The 14,928-nt window shown below is 42.0% G+C and overlaps 1 protein-coding gene across 1 annotated transcript; it reads right to left on the reverse strand.

Moving 5' to 3' along the window:
• Positions 1–601: 601 nt before the first annotated feature.
• Positions 602–13,406, reverse strand: LOC123097438 (uncharacterized). Its single transcript, XM_044519171.1, has 14 exons — positions 13,115–13,406; positions 12,427–12,508; positions 11,268–11,371; positions 10,958–11,084; positions 10,413–10,507; positions 10,016–10,139; positions 9,430–9,510; positions 7,959–8,057; positions 7,707–7,862; positions 3,517–3,571; positions 3,363–3,430; positions 3,086–3,130; positions 2,065–2,226; positions 602–1,392 (listed from the first exon to the last, which is right to left on the reverse strand). The coding sequence occupies exons 1-14, from the start codon at positions 13,150–13,152 to the stop codon at positions 928–930; spliced, it is 1,701 nt and encodes a 566-aa protein (XP_044375106.1). The 5' UTR covers positions 13,153–13,406; the 3' UTR covers positions 602–927.
• Between the last annotated feature and the right edge of the window lie 1,522 nt (positions 13,407–14,928).

The following is a 14,928-nucleotide window of genomic DNA, read 5'->3' on the forward strand; positions in this document are numbered from 1 at the left end:
GCAAAATGAGTCTATGAGCTAATAAATGAATCCATTTATGATACTACTAGTATGTTATTTTGCACTATAGAGATAGTAACTTAGACTAGTGTCATATGCATGACACTAGTATAAGTTACTCCCCACCATGACCATCCTTACAAACCATTGACAAACTTTACTCCTTTTATTAAGTTCAACTTGTACTCCTTTAAGTTCGCCACTCCACTCTGCATGTCATTACAAGGGAAGTAAGACCCTCGGTGCACAAAAGAAAGAGGTATGTGTTAAAGCCGGAGCTATGAGTTGGGTGTATTCCTTTTTCACAAATGCAACAAATACCAAATAACGTGATTTTCCTGCATTACAGTAACAGCATATTTTTTTTCCCAGCAAACATGCACCTACCAATTCATACTCCTTTAAATTCGCCACTCCATTCTGCATGTCATTACAAGGGAAGTAAGACCCTCGGTGCACAAAAGAAAGAGGTACTCCCTCCGTTCGGAATTACTTGTCGTAGAAGTGGATGTCTCTAGACGTATTTCAGTTCTAGATACATCCATTTCCGAGACAAGTAATTCTGAACGGAGGGAGTATGTGTTAAAGCCAGAGCTATGAGTTGGGTGTATTCCTTTTTCACAAATGCAACAAATAACAAATAACGTGATTTTCCTGCATTACATTAACAGCATATTTTTATTTTCCCAGCAAACACGCACCTACCAATTCACAACGCTAAGTGTTGAGACATGATATACAATCAATGGAATCCTACCTTTTTCTAGTTCTATATATACACCACCAACACACTAAAACGGGTCATACAATATTGCCTTTACTTTTTCCATTTTACAGGCTAACCAATCAAGCCAGCGGCAACCTATGGGCTATATTAACACGCAAACGTGTATCGTCAACGGCATGTCACTGTATACCTCGCTTGCCTCAGTCATTGTTCTTGAAGAAGGAACCCCATTTTTGTGTCAATCCATCAATCAGGCTGCCAGTCCGGCTCTTCTGGACTACAAGTGTTGCTCTTGTGCCATCCTCTCCATTGGGGTTCTGGATGGGTTTCTGGGATTCTGCCGAGCCAGATTTTCCATTGATGACCTGAGTTGAGCCGTTGGATTCTGATGCGCCAGAAACATTAGCAGAAACAGCATCATTTACAGTGCAGCGATCTGCACTTTGCACACTAGACGTCTTTGTTACACTGTTACAGGCTGCTACATCCTTACCAGGAGCATCAGCACCACGCACAGAGATGGAGGATGCATCTGTCTCCAATGCCACTACATCAGGTGCTACACTATTTTCTTTGGAAGCAACATCAGATACAGCTGATTGAGTGTTCTTTGTATTTGACTTGTCTAAATCCTTCAGGGACTCGAGAATTGCTTGCATCAGCATCTGCGTTTAGACACAGCAGAATAGAGATTAACCACTGGTACGGTTAGAAACGTGGAAAGGTAGGCTAGGAAGTACTCCCTCCGTTCGGAATTACTTGTCACAAAAATGGATGTATCTACAACTAGAAAACATCTAGATACATTCATTTCTTGGACGAGTAATTCCAAACGGAGGGAGTAGTATATACGCATTCAGGACAGATCAGCCTACACCATGATAATTCCTAGAACATCCATTAACATAGAAACAGAACAAGGGCACTTTATGCATCACCACATATTGCTCATACTTAGTTGACATGCTCATTTCAAAAATCAATTTACACCAAAAATCCTTGTTGAGACATTTATTTTCATAGTTTAAATAGTGATTAGGGAGTGAGTATCAACAGTAGCTTCAGATACAGAAAAAACAAGCTTTTTACAAATCAATCATCCATATCAGGCATAACCTTCATATCTCCCAACACCAGCTTCTACTCCAACTTGACTACTCTGCACTCTAGCTGAGACCCAGGAACATAGTTCTAGATCCTCCCTTTTTTTCACCACCCCTATTACACGTTTTGGAATGCTTTTGTGTGTTGAACTCTATAGAGGCATTAAGAAACTACAAACTCCTCAGATATGAAAGCATAGCGACAACCCCATAGAGTGTTACGGTATAACTTACTCTATCTTCATCTTCCTCAGTGTAAGGCATATCTGATACGCTATCAAATGAATACTCCACATACTCGCCATCATCAGAGGTTGGAGTGAGCATCCTTCCATTACGGCCATTCGGAGGAGTCGCAGTAGATGCACTAGATGAGAAGGGGCCACTATCCAATACCTGTTCAAACAGCGAGTAGAAGTAAATCTGAGTGGTGATGCTTGATGAGTGTAATCTTCTGCAAGGTTGGTAAAAGATCAACATTTCACACATACAAACCAAAGCATTCCCTCCAAAACTCAACAGTGTTATATACCATCGAAAGAGGCCTATTTTGTCAGGCTAATCTACTTGCAACATGAGACTTTTGAGTTCATGTTACAGCCACCAATTGTTCATGAACACACATTGTACCAATGATTAAAGTGCAAAAAACCATCATGCAACACATCAAGAAAATATTCAAGTACCACCACGGATTAGTGTATTGCTAACCCTCACACATTTTCACTTAACCAGAAGTATTTGCTATGCTCATTCTCTTAAGTGCCCAACAGGCTCTGAAATCAATTATAAATACACTAACGATTCTAAACAAAAAGATACTAAAATCATATATTATAATTTAAATTACATATCAAGGTTGCCTAACACCCATTATTAGATTCAAATTTCATACCGCAAAACGTCTTAAGATCAAGTGCAAGAATCGCTGCAACTGTATCAAAGAGCCAGTCAACACAAAAACAACACATAGAGCAGAGAGTGAGGGAGAAAATTACAAACAATTTGGGATTTTGTAGGTGATGTATTTGGAACAAATCCTCACAGGTGCAAGGTACTCTAAACATGACCAATCAAATAGACCAAATATTTCTATAATAAAACCTATATAGGCATTGTAACAATGTTAACTTTAAGTCATTCTATGCCAAGCTTTTTGGAGGTCGGGGGAAATCAGCCAATAAGGTAAAAGAATTTGGTGTTACGGAAGACGTAAAATCTAATCCTAAGAGGTGGAAATAGCATAAAATAACACCTCAGTTCTGTCGGCCCTGCCTTCTGTGGCGGTTCCAGATGGGACCTGCAAATGATCAAAAGAAAACAAAGCTGAGTTTGCTGCTCCCTGCTGGTTCGAGCACTGTAAAATGTTTCACGACAATTGGGTTGCTACTAAGATAACTTTATTATTGCTATTATGCTTCCATCAGAGGATAATAAGAGCAAGAACGAGAACCAATAAATTAGAACACCAATAACAATGACACAGCAGAATTGCAGAATTGTTCAGAATGTCAACCAACTGAAACACCCACCTCCATTCTGCTCATGAGCCTTCTAGAACGCAACTGTGCAATGGCATCTTCTGTCGTAGTTGAAGGGGCTGCCCCAGAGCAAAAATATCACAGATGTTACGTACCATGAATGATGCGCCAATTATAAGTGTGTGTCAAGGTTTGCAAATCATACCTGTTGGTGATTGAGCAATTCTATACTCTATATCATGTTCTGTATCCCAGTGACCCTGTACAGTGTTAGGAGTATTAGAATTGGTATAGGAGTCCTTATTAGGCTATGTCTCTTTCCTTGTACCCCAAGTCTTTGTATAATACCCCCTCCGTTCCATATTAAGTGTCGCTGATTTAATACAAAGTTGTACTAAATCAGCGACACTTAATATGGAACGGAGGGAGTATATATATATGACCCTTGTGCTATGCAATAGAGATTGGTTGCATCTATGCTTGCAAAGCAGTGTTAGAGGCTGATTGATAATTATGAATCCCTATGTGCTAGGGTTTTGAGGTCTAAATATTACCCTCTGGAGATATCTTAAACTGTCAGCTCAAGAAAGGATCATCTTATGTCTGGCAGAGCATCTGGGCAGGAATTCAAACATTCAGAAAAGGGTGTATTTGGAGAGTTGGCAATGGCATGAAAATTAATATTTGGGAAGATTGTTGGAACCCACTCTATACTCTATATCATGTTCTGTATCCCAGTGACCCTGTACAGTGTTAACTGTTTAGTATTAGTATTGGTATAGGAGTCCTTATTAGGATATGTCTCTTTCCTTATACCCCAAGTCTTGTATAATACTCCCTCCGTTCCATATTAAGTGTCGCTGATTTAGTACAATGATTTAATACAAAGTTGAAAGTTGTACTGAATCACAACACTTAATATGGAACAGATGGAGTATATATATATGACCCTTGCGCTATGCAATAGAGATAATTTGCATCTATGCTTGCAAAGCAGTGTTGGAGGCTGATTGATAATTATGAATTCCTATGTGCTAGGGTTTTGAGGTCTAAATATTACCCTTCTGGAGATATCTTAACTGTCAGCTCAAGAAAGGATCATCTTATGTCTTGCAGAGCATCTGGGCAGGAATTCAGACATTCAAAAAAGGGTGTATTTGGAGAGTTGGCAATAGCATGAAAATTAATATTTGGGAAGATTGCTGGGTCCCAAATAGTTCTTCAAGGAAAATAATCACACTGTGGGTAACAGGGTGCTGACAAGAGTTAATGAGCTCCTAGATCCGGTCACAGTAGGATACTAAAACATCACTGGAGTTCATACTTAAACAACACCGTAGTTTATACTTAAAACATAGTTCATACGGGTATAAAACAGAAATTAAACTAGATCTACCCGTCATCACCATCACCGGACTTGCCGACACCGAAGTGGTGCTCCATGAGGGAGTTGGAGAACACGAAGGCGAGGTCATACTCCTCCTTCAACGCCGGCACCCGCGCCGCTGCAGCTTCGTCTCCAGCGGCAGACTCCTCCTTTGCCTCGAACCAAGCAACCTCCGCCGCCCGGAGACGCTTGAGCTCGGGGGATAAGATGTGGTCGACCCTGTCAAATTTGGTCCACGCCTGTGCTCCGCTCGGACGCGACGCCGCGCATTTTCCCTGCACCACTCCACCGGCGGGCGAAGGGAGGAGCTCCCGGCCTCTGTGTCGTTGCGGTGCTTGTGAGGCGGCTCACTGCCGAGCCCCCCTCGGCCACCCCTCCCGCCACCCGCGCACTACATCGCGGCTCGGTTCCGGTGGCTACGCTCGCCGCAAAACGATGCCGGCGGGAAGGCGATTTGTCGCCGGAGAAGTAGAAATGCGGCGAAGGAGGATAAGGGAAAAGGAGAACACAAGCCCTAAAACGACCTAGCGCCGGTATATATTGCGGATTCAGGGGCGGTTTACAGGCCTCCCATAAAAAAATTACAGGCCGGGCCGTTTTTACCGGACCTGTTCGGGCCGGTTTTTTGGAGCGTCCCGTAAATCCACCGAAAAAACGCGGCCCGGCGAGCAACTCTAGCAACTCCTGTAAAAGCTCGCCGAGCCAGGTCTTTTCGGCAGATTTACAGGACGCTCCAAAAACCCGGCCTGAACAAGTCCGGTAAAAACGGCCTGGCCCGTAAACCGCCCCCGAGTCCGCAATATATACCAGCGCTAGGCTGTTTTAGGGTTTGCGTCCTCCTTTTCCCTTAGAGCATCTCTAGCAGACTCCTTAAAACACGGAAACTCCTTAAAAACACAGAAACTGTAAAATCCCAGCGACTATGCGGGTTTGGCCCATTTTTTGGGCCAGACCAGAGCCCGTATAGTCGTCCGGCCCATGAAAGATTTTACGGTGGCCCGCAAGCCGCCCCCCCCCCCCCCCCCCCCGCACGCGGTATATCTACGAGTTTGCGGCAACTATATGGGGCGAAACCCTATCGCTCTCCCATTTCTCGCCGCCGGTGAGCTAAATCCGTCGTCGCTTCGCCGCCGCGAGACAAAAGAGTACGACCGCAGGCAGGCTCGTCTGTCCTCCGACGCGGGCAGCTCCGCTGGGGGGTTGAGCTCCCGTACGCCGCTCCTCATGCCGTTGAAAAGGGAGCCAAAGGAGCTCCCGCTGCTCCGCACGTGCTGCTCCGCACGGTGAAGGGGAGCTGGAGGAGCCAATGCGGCCAGGCGGTTGCGTCATCCGGCCGGAGTGCCTTCTCTACTTGTTGCTGCTACGTGCTGCTGTGTCATATTTGTCTCATCTTTTCCTGCTGGCCTGCTCCACCGGTCGATAGTAAAAAAGTATTACAATGTCTGCTGATTCTCAACAGTGTTATTTGCCGATTATGTCTCGCACATACACCTTCCATTGGTGTTGGGTGCTCGTCCGCTAGTTGCTCTTTTCTGCCGCTCCTCGCCGGCATCTCACCTGCACGGTCTCCTCTGCAGCCTCTTCTGCATGCACGGTAGCTATTCCATCTTCGTCTCTTGCGTGATTCTTAGCTTCTATTTTTCTATATTTTCTGCTGCGTCCACCAAGTCCGTTTCTCTTTTCCATATTCTCATGCCATGCGAGTCAACCAAATCTTTATATGTCAGCCTTATTTTTCAGGTTCTTGTCCTTTCTATACAACTTTAGTGGCCTACGTGGTCCTTGTGGTTTCCTATAGGAATTTCATGGCCTCTTTTTTGCACTGCTGATCTACGCTTATTCTCTTGCCATCGAGCTTCTTTTGCCTCCGGTTTTCTTGGGCTATGATTTTGTGCGCAATGCTTCATTCGCTTGATGTCATTGTTTATAAAGCATCCTGCTTTAGACGCTTAAGCGTCGCTTACGTGATAAGGCGCCCTGCAGCGCCTTAGAAATATGCTCGCTTTGGGCGTCAGAGCAGGTGGTGCTCGCCTTAGGCCGCTTTAACGCCTTATAAATGCTTGATGTGCCATCTTATTTTGATAACCCATCTTCTCTTATGTCTCTTGTATCTTCTACTGATGTGGTGTCTTCTCTGATGCGCAATCTTCTCGTCATCCCCTTTGGATTGACTCTACAGGAGAACTTTTCATGCTACGACAACACTTACCCCAAGTCTTGTGTGTGTGTGTGTGTATAGAATAGCTTATTCTACACCCCTAGCAACGCTACATACAAAATCTAGTAAAACAACGTATAAAACGTAGTAATTCGGAAAATATTTTTGTACTACCCAAGTTTGTAATTTACTACTATTTGACAAAAATTACTATTTTTTTATACTATGTTACTATATTTTGTATGTATCGTTACTGGGGTGTAGAATAAGCTATTCTACACTCACGCTTAGTTTAGTGTTACTATATACTCCCTCCATTCCTTTATATAATGTGTATTTGTTTTTTGATAAAATTCCACAATGTAAGGTGCAGTCTTTCTAATTCCTCATAATTTCGTTTTTAGCCCTCTATAAAAAGGAAAGTATCTCTTTCCTGATTGTCTGTATCTCTCCTTGTAGCAAAAGAAGGAAAAATCTCTCTCTCGATTGCATGTATCTCTTACTTTCCTGGACTCACAGATTTACTTGCCACAAATCAACAAATTTGCTAAGGGTAATTTTGTCCTAACATGTCTATAATTATGTGCCTTGGTCACCGTGCCAAAAATAATGCACCTTACATAAAGGAATGGAGGAAGTATATAGTAACGCGGTATATAAAATATAGTAATTTTTCTGAAAATGCAGTAAATTACAAACTTGGATAGTAAAAAAATATTTTCAAAATTACTACATATATATATATGCCTCTTAGGCTATGCAATAGAGATAAATAACATATACAGAACCTATGTAAGTAAAATTAACACATTTCAAGACTTGAGGAATACCACTCTGTATTCTGTAGTACCTGACCAAGGCTGCCATGTGGTGTCAGGAAATAATGATCGTCAGGGACATCAGGTGGGTTCAGCACATTATGAAAAAATATTGTGATCGAGTCAAAGTAAAATTGTGGTCGGGGTGAATTGTGGTCCCCATCAAATTTTATAATGTTTTTGTCTCCCTGCAGACACATTAGGACAAACCATACCATATGTTACTATCTTGACAGACAATAAGTAATTTATGTTTCATGCTGAATGGGGAGGTAGAAACTTACAACATATGCTTCACAAATTTTGTCTGAATGATGCGGGAGTATAAAATCATCCTCGGTTGCATGTCCAAACAAAGCAGGAACAAAACATCGCTTTGCTACCTGAAGGGTTTACGGTCAGATACTAAACATGTATCCATAATTCTATATGCTGTCAAAACAGAATATATTGAAGTTTTTAAAGGATATCTCCTAGTATAGTTCGCATAGCTCTCCCAGTTTCCGATTATGCTTTGTGTTCGTCGATAAGACCGAACTGTACAGAATCACATTCAATAAGTTTGCACTATGCAGTTGGCAATTGGAGTAGGAACCATCATCCTCAGTTACCAGATTCGTGGTTCGGTACTTTCTAATATAATCGAGTTCGATGGGGGGTATACATCCCTGATTTGCGAATTCGGAAACCAATTCATGAATCAGTTGACTTCTATTTGCTAGCTCTGATTCGTTTTCCAAAAAAACGATCTAGTAGATGAAAAAAATACTCATACTTGAATAAAAACACCCTGGCTGCTGGTGTATGAGGCCCAGTTATGGCCCAGTAACCTTCACGTGACCTAGCTCCACTTCCTCTTCTGGAATTAAAAAAAAGCTCCACCCCAGTGCTTCTATTGCTTCTGCAATTCTTGCTCTGCTCATGCCGTAGATGAAAAAAATACTCATACTTGAATAAGAACACCCTGCCTGTTGGTGTACAAGGCCCAGCTATGGCCTAGTAACCTTCACGTGACCTAGCTCCACTTCCTCTTCTGGAAAAAAAGCTCCACCCCAGCGCTTCTATTGCTTCTGTAATTCTTGCTCTGCTCACGCCGTTTCTATTCCTCTGCTGCTTGCGTTCTTGCTCCTGCTTCGGCACATCTTATAGCCAAGCTATTCCGCTTCTCCATGTCCTTAAGCTGCTACACATCTCTACTTCTTTCACCAGCAACCAGCAGGCAAAGAAAAATATTGTATAGTGGCCAAGAGCTGCAACAGCGATGGACGACCGACAATAGAGCCCAGGCACGATGGTCATCATCTTTCATCTATCTTTTCTCCAACTACCTTCTCCCTCCCAGCCAGCCTCCCCATGGCGCTCACCCTGTGATTTCATTTTTCTGGTTCGCTTAGGAGCGCAACTCTGGCAACGAATTCTGTTCAAAACCAATAATCTCGAACCCTAATCTAGGTCGATCGATCTAGATCAGGATTCGAAGCCAGTCCCACCAAATCCGGCAACTATGCCGTCATCTACTTCCTAAAGGGAAATGGTTCGCATAATTTCCCCAGTTTCCTATTCGGCTTTGTGCTCGTCGATAAGACCAAACTGTGTTAAAACCAATCTAGCTGTCTGAGCTGTACTATTATTTACAAGAGCAAAACAAAGAAAAAGCTTGTGAAATCTCCAAGCAGCTAATAGCAAATAACATCATGTGTATAAGAACAAACAATATCAGTATCCCCAGTAACTTAAGACAGGACGATAATAAACCTGAATGGTATCAAGATCCATGATGTCAAAGCCGGCTTTTTTCTTGACAATCTTCCGCATGTGCTGTATTGCAAGTTTTACCTAAACAAAACAAACAGAAGCTCCATAATATATAAGATGGGATATACCATCTGCAAATATGCATCAAAGTTGTGGGAGCATATCTAGAACAAATAAAATTAACAGAAGTGAAGCAACAAATGTGGAATTATAATTACAAAAATCAGTGGTCACAAACTCAGTAACTTGGCAGTCACAAGCGCACAGGAACTCATGCATAATTTGAATTAAATTTTAAGTGACTCATGCTCATTCATCACTGGAACTAACTGTATTGATAAACAACAGACAAAGTAGTCTTTTGGATAAAAAAGATCAGGAATGGCTCCATTAGGCTCTTTGAGTAGCCATGTTCAATTATAGAAATGGTGCTATAAGGTGGGTTATGTAGGAGAACAAATTTGCAAAAACAACATGCTAAAGCGCAAGCTCATCAACTCCACTATTCCCTGGGCCAACAGCCGCACATACACATTGCTAGTAACAATTGATAATCGATGAATCCTCATCATCAAATTATGCTTACCGTGAATTTTGGCAAGGGGTATTTGTAGGTATCAACTAGTTCCATCATCAAGTCAACAAGGTTTGAGAATGGACTATCAAGAACCATTCCAGCAATTGATGGATCCTCCGCTCCATACATTAGACTGAAAGAAAAGTCAAAACATTCTGAGTAAGGTAAAATTTAGAGTGTTTAAGTATGTACATGTTCCTATCCACACAAACACACAAGAACACAAATACAAGCAACAATATTACACATGGGTATTTTAAAGCCTACAAGCACATGAGGCCGAATATTACAGAGGAATATCATAGAGCATACAAGCAAACTAAGCTGAACAACAGGGAATCGTGATTAACTAATTTCTGACCACTACGGGAGAAAATGAAAGTTCATTTCAACATACTGAACACACCTTGTGACCGCACCCATTGAGCGACCCCACAGAGCAATGCAAGATATGTTCCTATCTGTCCGCAAATAATTAACAACAGCTTTCAGATCTTCTTTCTGTATAAAAGAAAGCGATATCAGCATTCTGTCTTCGAAAGCAATGAAAACGATTTAATTAAGTGCCTCAGGAAAAACTGACGCGTCGATGGCCCAGAGCAGAAAATGAGATGAAGGAATAGGTGGTTCAACTGGCGTAAAGTAACATTTACAATTCAGTCAAATATGAAGGAAAAAAACTGTCTTCCCATAAACGATATACTGCCAATTAATCCTCTGCACAAAGTTTTAGATTTCACTAACCATCCATTTCACTGTTATGACAGATTTTAAGATTGTCTATTTCTGTACAAAGACATAAAATGCATACCAGATTATTATGTGTTATTTGTTTCTCAATTTACCTAATAGCATCTGAACTAATTGTGCATGTACAACATATAAAGCAGACAGAAGGTTCCAGAACCATGTGTCATTTTTTAATCTTCTATCTGCGTAAGGCAAACTCACTTCATTCCAGCCCAAGGTGACATGCTCTCCTTCAGAGAGACCAGACCCTGAAAAGTCCAGTGTAAAGACTGTAATATTTGATGGTAGAAGAATAATGGCGGCTTCACTAGCATCAGCTCTGCATCCACTGGAAAATAAATAACGCAGTTCAATTAATCCTTGCAAAAAATAGAATAGACTATCTTAGCAAATATTTGTGAAGGACTAGAATTGTGCTTTATCAGTAATAGGTGGAAAGGCATTTTGCCAAAACTGAAAAACAAGCCTATTAAGCAAAAGGATAATGTGTACATATACTCTAGGTCTCTACCTGTTTCCATGACAGTATATAACACAAGGAAGTGCTGTTCCTTCAGGAATCACAGCAGGTATGTAGTGGCTACACTGCAACTTCTTGCCCTGGCTATTTACTACCTGAAAAAAAGAGACTGCATATCAAATATATACCATGGCAAGCCACATAAGAAAGCAAAATTTACCTGCACAAGCCGAAAGCCAATGTTCATTATGTGTAATCTATGTCATCTGATAAATGACAAAAAAGCTAGCAAGCCAATTTCAGTGTGGCTATTATTACAGTACACCAGGAAAAAACAAATGCAACAAACAAGACAGCAATACAAATGCATAAAGATGGGAAAGATGTCATAAGATATAATTCACACCTGTAATAGATACTATAATTTCATGTACATTTCTTATACATCACAGAATCTAAGCACATAGGCCAATTAGAGAAAAATGGTAGCCAAATTACGGATTTTACAAAGAATTTCTTTATTGAAACTGAAAAATTCAAAATAGCACAGAAGGGCAGCCCGGTGCATGTAGCTCCCGCTTGCACAGGGTTCAGGGATGGGTCCGACCACTTGAGGTCTCCTGTATGCAGCCTTTCCATACATTTCAGCAAGAGGCTGTTTCCAGGACTCAAACCCGTGACCTCATGGTAACAAAGCAACAGCTTTACCGCTGCACCAAGGCTCCCCTTCTTGGTCTTTATTACCATATGACCAAAAAATTCAAATGGAAAACTACATGTAATTATATATATCCTAGATCACCCATAAACTTGTTACGCATTGGCTACCCATAATGACCCACATCTAGTGGCCCAGATCTGGCATCAGCCTAGCAGATTTCCTGTTTATCCCTTGCATCCTACTTGCATTGTTCAAAACTGAACCTGCCTCACTTGTTAAATGATTCCAAATTAAACACAGTCTTAAAGAACGACCATGCTATTTATATCTTTATGCCATTGATAATGGAATCCAAGTTTCCATTCATGATTTTTTAGCAGACAACGAGGCCAACAGATTGTATTGAGTTTTTCTGGCAATGAAGATGGAGGTTTTTTTCTAATGTGTATAGCGCATACAAAAGCAATATAATAGAACAAAGGAAATAGGTTTCTGATGTTGCTGTTAATCTGTTATCACCGTAACACGGAAATATAAAACATATATAACCTCCAGGTCCTTCCTCTGAAACCATCTTCCCTTGAGCATAAACTCCTGCTCCAGTAGATCATCGTCTGGACTGTAGTCAGCTCTGCAACGCAAGAATGTATCAAATAGGTTAACAGAGTATGACCATCAAGTTAGGGAGTTACCTAAAGAAGCATAGCTACTCATGTTCGTCTAATGAATATCTACTGTAGCCCCACATCAGACTTGTCTAACTCTAGGTAATAGGAAATCTAGGAAGTATTTAGGAGAATAGAAGAGTAGCTTGCTGAAGTGGAATGGAAGCACTACTTAAAAAAGCATAGGATAGAGTTCAAATGCCACAGTAACAATTTCGTGAGCACAACACCACAACATTTGCAGGCAGGCAGCCACTCAAGTTCATTTGTATGTAACCTAAATTAATCACCATCAATCTGACGAACCGAACTGCTAGTGCCATCTATATCACTAGCATAATCCAAAAGCCAATGACGAATCTACCGGAATTACGGGACCGCGTGAAGCAATCACCCTACCCCAATTCGACGACAGCAAATCGTATGGGAGGCGAGCACAATCGGCCGCGCAAGTCCAGCGAGCCGAACCGCCGCACCTCAAGCCCGCGCGGCTCAGATCCAAACCTACGCCTACCGAATCGAGACGGTGGGGCGGGGTGGGGTGGCTGAAGGAACGGAACAGGGGAGCTCACCTGGGCGGGCGGATGATGAAATTCACCAGCTGGTCCATCGGATGAGAGAGAGAAGAATCTCCGGGGAGAGGGAGAGGTAGAGGTTGAGGGAGATTGGGTGCACGAAGCAAATCTCCCTCCTTCTCTCCTCCCTACCCTCCGCTCGCTGGCCTCACTTGTTAAATGATTCCAAATTAAACTCTGCTCTCTCCCTCTCTCCTCGCTCGCTGGCCTCCCTCCCTCCCTCCTTCCCACTCTCCTCTGATCGCTTCTGATTTCTCCCCCCTTCTCCCCTCCCCTCCGCTTTTTAAGGCTGCGTTTGGCAGCAAAGTTTTTTTAAAGTTTTCTAAGAATACCGTGGTTCCTGAAAAATACCATGGTTTTGAATACTTTGCTGCGTTTGGCTTCAGAAAAAATCAAAGTTTTGTAAACCACAGTATGCTAGAAACCATGGTCTTTTTGCAGTATTCGGAAAAGAGGTCCCGACCTCTTTTTTTAAAACAAGGCGGAGATAAATTTTTTGGGAGATCGCACTTGACGTTGCTGTTTACGTCGAGATAAGAATATTCAAAGCGATCTCATTCTATTTTCCCTCTTTCTCTTATATGATAAACGCCCATATTATATCTCCTGGTTATAGCCAATTCAGTTTGATTAGTCTATCTTCCAGCCAGCATCGCGTGCGAGTCTCCATCTCTTCTCTGCAGTGCCAGTGCCCTGACTGAATCAAGCTCACCACCAGGGAGAACACTCGTTCGCAGCAAGCTATTTCTCTTGGCTGCCTATGTATTTCCGGCGAGTAGCGCATGGATTAGATTGATTGATCCTTTTGGAGAACACTCATAAGCAGCAGGTTATATATGCTAGCTAGCTAGCCGATTTAGTATAAATGGCGCATGTACACGCACAAAGAATTTAGGACCGGCTGGAAGTACAAGCACGTATATAGACATATAATGGCAACACGCTCCTAAGATTGTATTACTTCAATCTAGTTGACTACTCCTAGGATGGCACTTCTTCAATCTAGTTGACTGATCCTAGGATGGTATTACGTGCGCATGGCAGCTGCATGCAGCCGGCCGCCGTTAGCAGCCGCTACTTACTCAGTCATCCACGTTTTTTTTTGAAACGGGCTCAGTCATCCACGTTAAAATACTTGGTCAAAACTTTAGTTAAACAGCACCAACCAAACACATGTAAAACCGAGAAAAACATTGGTTTTAGAAAACTGTAGTATTCCTTGCCCATCCAGAGTAATACTGTGGTTTTCAATTACCACAGTTTAAAAAAAACTTTGCTGCCAAACTAGCCCTAATTGATTGATGGTGATTAATTTAGTGGGGTGCCTTGTGTGGGGGTACTTGCCTTCCCCTCCCGGATGGCTGTTTTTTAGTTTTGACCCTCTCTTCTTCTTATTTTTTAATCCGATGAACATGATCATTTCCAAGGTCGGGCCAGGCCATGTTTCGGACTGGGCTCGACAAAGACCAGTTTCAAAATGACATTTATCCCAAGACCGTGACATTTATTAATTAAAAGGGTTATTTCTCATCAAAAAATTAAAATGGTTATTTTCAGGATATAAATTATCTCTCTCTAAAAAGAACTTAATGTTTCCCGTTCCGCTCCTTCGTCTGTCCTCCCCATTCGTATGTCTTGTTGGTGCAGTCTTGTGCCCCTTATATTTTGGAGATTGTTGGACAAAACAGTGAGGAACTAATGGGTTTCCTAGTGCACACACAGAAATATGATCCCTGGAGTATTAAGGGGTTTGCCATAAACTCATGTGATAATTATGTGTGCAACAAAGAAGAATGCTAAAGCTATCAAGG

The sequence above is a fragment of the Triticum aestivum genome, chromosome 4D (assembly GCF_018294505.1).
Source record: "Triticum aestivum cultivar Chinese Spring chromosome 4D, IWGSC CS RefSeq v2.1, whole genome shotgun sequence".
Classification (NCBI taxonomy): domain Eukaryota; kingdom Viridiplantae; phylum Streptophyta; class Magnoliopsida; order Poales; family Poaceae; genus Triticum; species Triticum aestivum.